This window comes from Heliangelus exortis, chromosome 2 (assembly GCF_036169615.1).
Source record: "Heliangelus exortis chromosome 2, bHelExo1.hap1, whole genome shotgun sequence".
In the NCBI taxonomy this organism is placed as follows: domain Eukaryota; kingdom Metazoa; phylum Chordata; class Aves; order Apodiformes; family Trochilidae; genus Heliangelus; species Heliangelus exortis.
In genome coordinates, this window is record NC_092423.1 from 25,787,092 (window position 1) to 25,793,091 (window position 6,000).

At 37.2% G+C, this 6,000-nt stretch overlaps 1 protein-coding gene across 3 annotated transcripts in view; it reads left to right on the forward strand.

Annotated features, from left to right (window-relative positions):
• The window catches only part of SDHAF3 (succinate dehydrogenase complex assembly factor 3), a 32,270-nt gene extending 26,870 nt beyond the window's left edge, over positions 1-5,400 (forward strand). The window contains exon 3 of one of the 3 annotated variants that reach the window (XR_011724197.1): positions 3,793-3,901. Coding sequence is in view for 1 of the 3 variants with exons in the window: in XM_071735283.1 (XP_071591384.1) it covers positions 3,793-3,996 (204 nt within the window). In the remaining 2 variants the exon portion in view is untranslated. Of the gene's footprint in view, positions 1-3,792 lie in introns of all 3 variants that reach the window. The other 2 variants (XR_011724196.1, XM_071735283.1) reach the window with 2 other exon arrangements.
• The last annotated feature ends 600 nt before the right edge of the window (positions 5,401-6,000 follow it).

The window sequence follows — 6,000 nt, forward strand, 5'->3', positions numbered from 1 at the left end:
GGAATGCTAAGCAAGGGTTTGTTTCAGTTCTGTTGGTAGGGAAGATAACCATAGGAAATAGTTAAATTCTGGATCTGTTAAGTTCTAATGAAAACTAGAGCATACACAGACATGCTGCTCCTCCTTATTGCCTGAGAGGGACTGTCATAATCATATTTCATGACCACAGGTATATTACTGGAAGAGCAAATGTTAGCTTATTTTTGTTGTTGTAGTTGTGGGTTTTTTGTTTGTTTTGACTTGTTTTGATTTAGTTTTCCTTTATGCTTTTAAACCTATTACTGGATTTTGGAGTTCAACATGTTAAAGTTCATGTGCCCTTATCAAAATGACACATTTTCAGTATAGAAGCTGAATCTTAAATTACAGAACTACCAGCAAATTACATGGTACCTTTCCACAAATTGCTGATCACAAAACAGTATGAATTTCTGAGGCACCAGTAATGAGTTGGACTTAAATATGCCAAGGTTTGTTTGTTCCTCATTTGGCATCACAGGCAGAGAAAATAAAATATGCCATGTAGCTGATCTTTTTCCAGTGCTTTTGTAAAGACTGAAACATGTTTTGTTTGGTGCATCACTGGCTGTTGGTAAAATGAGGTGAGAAAGTCCCATTTTCTGTCATGAGCCCTCCAAAACCCAGCATGTTTTCAAGGCCCAATTTTGAATTTTTGTTCACATTACAAATTGATGTGAAACCACAACTATTGAGACTTTCTGGTGTGTACCAAAGCTTTTGTTCAGCCACAAAATGAGTGGGGAAAAAGAGGCAGCCATGACATGTCCAGATGGGAGCAGGCTGGAGTGCTGTGGAGCAGAACTGCTGCCATCAAGGTGTGGACAAACAGAGTCCATCTCTGTGGGTCTGGGTGCAGAGCATCTCTGAGAGTGGACCTTGAGGCTTTGCTGAGGACCAGCACTTCCACAATCTGAAATCTTCAACACTGATGCTTTATGAAATGTTAGATGCTAGATTAAAAAACCAAAAAAACCCAAAACATTGCGGATTCTTTACCAGTAATTAATTAGATATTTTTAGAAAATATGATCTAGTCATCAAAGTTTTACAAACTGTAGCCAGTCTTTAAATAGACTTCATTTATTTCTGGGTATATCGTCCATGCCTGCAGCAGTGGCCCCAGGCAGCTCCCAGGGAATCATTAGCAGTGGGGAGGACTTTTGTCCCAGTGTGGAATGTGCACTGGTATAGACATGGAGAGTTTCACATTGCTTGTTTTCAGTATTGTTTCTGGATTGTATGTTGTGAATGTTGTTTGGTATAATAAGAATTTCTTTGGGGTCCAGAATCAGTACTGATAGGATTGTTGTGTGCAGAAATTTGAAGACAGAACAAGGGAGAATAATTGATAGGCAACATATTGGTGTGGTGCTGGCCTGCTGTTTGCTTCAGAGATCCCATTTGTCCTTCTGCTTTGATAAGAAATTCTATAAATCACAAAGTTGAAGACTTCTTAATCTATTATCCCTTTCCCTCTTGTTGGTACTGTTCTGTTAATCAGTCATCTAGGAAAAACTGTGTTTGGTTCCTCCCAACCCTGGACCAACTCTGCTTTAATGTGGAACCACTGGAATGTAGGATTCCTACAGGGATTAACAGTAGTGCCACTGTTCCTGAATGCATGTGTAATGTAAAAAAGGGAGAGGTGATGTGGGGGAGAATCTTGGTATTATGAAAGTTGTTATTTTTCTTATTAGATAACTTTCATGCAAAGTTCTGCTGCTACAGATGTCTCTGAAAGAAATGAGGAATCAGTTTAGTTCAGAGTCTGTATTAATATAAATTTATTTTTCTTTTTCCTAGTTTCTTTTACCTATCTGTTTGCTTCAAATAGCCATGAATTAAACTTTGCAGAAGGACTGGTAAGATCATGCTGACTTTAGTGAGGCTTAACATGGACCATAAACAATGTAGTGTACGTATGTCAGCAAGTGTAATTTTGAAGTATATTGCATGCTTATGAATAATACTCTTCCTTCTCACTTACTTTGCTGGAATTACTTGGCACACAGTTGAAATAGTGGCATTAGTAATTTTGCTAGTAATTGGATTAAGAATTTAATATTCCATAATTAGTTTCCTTCAGCTGAAAATATGAAATTAAAATAATGTGTGTCTCATCACCAAAATCCCCTGCTTTTGAATACTCCTGATATTTAATCCTTTATTAAAAAAAGAAAAAAAGAAAAAAATGTTACCATATAACACAGTCATCATTCTTATTTATTCAGAATACAGGCTTTTTTAAAGTTCAGTTTCTTACACTGTATTCAGATTTGTGTTTGGAACTTTAAGGATGCTTTAAGGGATACCTAACTTTAAAGGACACCTTACTAAAATAGGATAGAAGCCTATGTCTTTTCCAATAAAAATGAATTTTTGAAATTCATTTCTCAACTGTGGAGTTTTGTTTTTAAGTTCCTCATAAGAAAAACATATGGTTAGACTCCCTGCCAAGCCATTGGCCATATTTTTTATTAACCTTTAAACATCTGAATAGGTTCAGGTTTGAATGGAGATGTAAGGCCAGGCTGGATGAAGGGTTCAGCAACCTTGCCTAGCGGGAGGTGTCCCTGCCCATGGCAAAGTGGCTGGAACTGGATGATCTTTAAGGTCCCTTCCAACCCCAACTGTTCTGTGGTTCTGTGTTCTATGTTCTGTGTACTTACACATGCCATAAAAGTTTTGACAAATTTACTCACTACAGCTTCTTTGAGAGCTGGTGCAGCAAGGCTGGGGCTGAGCAGAGGGAGCTGAGGAGCTCTCAGGGTCTGTGCTGATGGGCTTTGAACCAGTGCTGGTGGCAGCACCAGTAGCAGAATCACATTTGCAGAACTGGTGTCCTTGCAAAACCTGGAGTGTTGCAATTTAGAAGAGTTGTAATGGTCAAGGATCCCTCCAAAGTGGGGAGAAAGCAATTTTCCAGCTGTGCAGACATTACTGGTATAACCTCTTGGCCACTTCCATTTCTGCCCTTGAGAAAGTTTTGCTTTTACTGTGGCCTCAGCCTGGTATTGATGCAACACATATTGACTGCTTTACCTATCCACTGACATAAGATGCTGTTAATTAAATAAACGTGGTCCAAATGCTTTCTTTTACAACAGGCTATAAAGTAAGCCTGAACAGACTTAATTATGTCCAAAACAGCATAGAAAAGTTGTTATTGGTTTTTTCCTTCAGGAAATGAGTATGAAATATGGAGGTACCTGTCTCTGAAGCCCTTTCTTATTCTCCACTAACTTTTAATTTTGGTAACTGATTTCTTCCAAAGCTGACAAGGTGGCTGAAGTGTCACAGCTGCTGATTTCTTACCAGCTTTGGAGCAGTCCAGGGCTGGGTGCAAATTACACTGTTAGTTCTCCAGAAAGCACAGAGAGGTTAGGCAGAAAGCATTGTCCAGTTATAGATTGATTTTTCTGATCTGTGTCTTCAAGAATACTACTTTTCCAACTGTGTAAATTTACAAAGTGAATCCTATTGATATCCTGCTAGATAGAAAACATGTGTTTTAATAATTGTAACTACAGAAATATATTTGATCTATAATTAAATTTGGTTTTACTTTCAATCATAGTTCATGATGACAGAATTAAAGAAATCTGGGCAAGTATGATATACATTTTAAATTAGCTCCTTAAAATTGATCATTAATAGACTATTGTAGAAGGTTGAGTAAGAGTATGTTATTATGGTAAAATGCTATTAAAAACCCTGTACCTGAATCTTCCATATGTCATTTTTGTGACCTTTATATTCCTTCCCCATTAGAACTATGCAGCACTGATACAACAACAAATTAATGAGGACAAACAAAACTTGAGGGAAAAGACTGTATATGGAATCCAGCTCACAGAAGAAAAACTCAATGACTTCCGTGATGAACAGATTGGGCAGCTGAAGGAACTGATGGATGAGGCTACCAAACCTATTAAAAAAATCACCATTTCTGAAGACTCAGAACACAAAAAATGAAAGGGATTAAAAAGTGTTTTCATGCATACGGAAGCATCTTGTAACTTCCAACTGGACTTAAACGTGGTTTCTGTGGAATAATGGTGATGCTGATGCCATAATTGTGTGAAATGGATGTCTCTGGCTATTTGGCTTTCTGTGCAAGAATAAGGTTGAAATGGAGTAATCACAACAATTTTATGTTAATTACAGTATTTTGCTTCTTCTAATGGAAGGTGGAGACTTCAAGATTTGGTAAAAATAAATAGACAGTTTGAAAATAGAAAATCTTATTTTTTTTACCTTAGCACCCACAGGGCAAAGCATCTTTCTGTTTGTATATCATCCTCTGCCTTAATGAAAAAGGTGCAATTAGTGTTTGTTTTCCAGTGTTGATTCAGTAGAAAAAGAACAAAACTGTGGTACTAGAGTAGCTTATTTCAATGGAAAGAAATGAACAATATTAGAAACACACAGTGCTGTTGAAATTGAAAGCTGCTTTCCTTCTTGAGCTTTACTGTGAAATGTGCTTTAAAAGAAAAGATGTAGTTCACTATTAAACTGACCCTGTCTTATGAAGAAAATTCTACACTTTTTTCAAAGTGAGACTCAGATTATTGTTAGTATCTAAAATTTTAAAAAACACAACTGAGTTCTTCTGCAGTTAGAATTCACAGGCTCCTTAAAAGCTCATTGTTCAGTATAGATCAGAATTTGTAAACTGCTCAATCATGGAAATTACCCTGTTCATAATACTGTATAATGATCATCTGTAATTTATAGGAAACATTTTAAGTCTTCATCAGGACAGTGCATACATATTGTAACACTGATACTATCATGATTAAAAAAAAAGTGCCTGCTTTTTTATCTCTTAAGAAAATAGACCCCCTTTTTGTGCAACAGACAGCTTGCATTTAATTTTCCAAAACTAGTTTTACATTACATTTATGTTTCTATTCTGGGCCTTTCCCAGTCTGTTACACATTGCATGTTGAAGACAATGTAATTTCTTTCCTCTCGGGCAACAACAGCTTTGACAGGTAGGCACATTTCCATCTGTCTCGAGTTGTAGCAACATGTCGTTTGCCAAAGCTGTGCTCCTGACTGGGAAAAATTTGGGGAGTAGCCTGCTTCTCTTACCTTTACCTTTCTTCCCATTTCTTAGCTAGGATTTTAGGTTGCTGTTACTCATGGCTATTAAAATGTCAATTGCAAGTCTCCTGTGCAGCTTAGTGTTGCTTTGCTACATCTTCCTCTGCTGCAGCCTCTCTGCTGCTTGGACATCAGGAGCATCCTTTATCCTCACGGGCTTAATACACAGGGACAGAAGGGAAGCTTGAAAATTGTCTCTGATGCTGCCATTTGCACACACCTAAAGCTTTTTAAGCTTTCAAGGCTGTTGAAGTGTAATCCAACTCCAAAGTTCTAGGGCATAAAGATGTATTTTGTTGCACTTCCATCAGATGTACAGTAACCACTAATACTCATCACTAGAGCTACTCCATTTTAATATCAAAATCAGTGTTTGACAGCAGTTTGTTTCTACTCCCTTACTGTCTACATGTGTGCCTACTTCCCAGTCAATATCCAAGTTGCTTACTTTTTTTTTTCAAGTACTGAAATTTAGGGCACAGGTTTTTTAATCAACACATTTAATGAGACTTGTTAGTTCAGCTGAACTAGTTATAATACTTGTTTAGTATCTGCCTACTCATGTGTGTACCTAGGTAATGCACCTTTCCAGGGACCTAATTAGTTTATAATGAAAAATTGCTTTTTGGTTTGAAAAATGTAATCTTATAAATGATGCCTAAAGTGAGCCGGAGGTGAGGGCAAACATATTTACATCCACAGACCCTTTTCAAGCAAATCTCGTAACTTTTTCCCCTCCATTCCCAGTGGTAGCTCATATTTTGCACACTGTTAGTATTCTTGTTTAAAACAACTTCTACAGATGCCAAAATTCCACAATAGGAATGAAACTAATTAAAGATTGCTGGCTTAAGACAGCCAGTGCTAGTA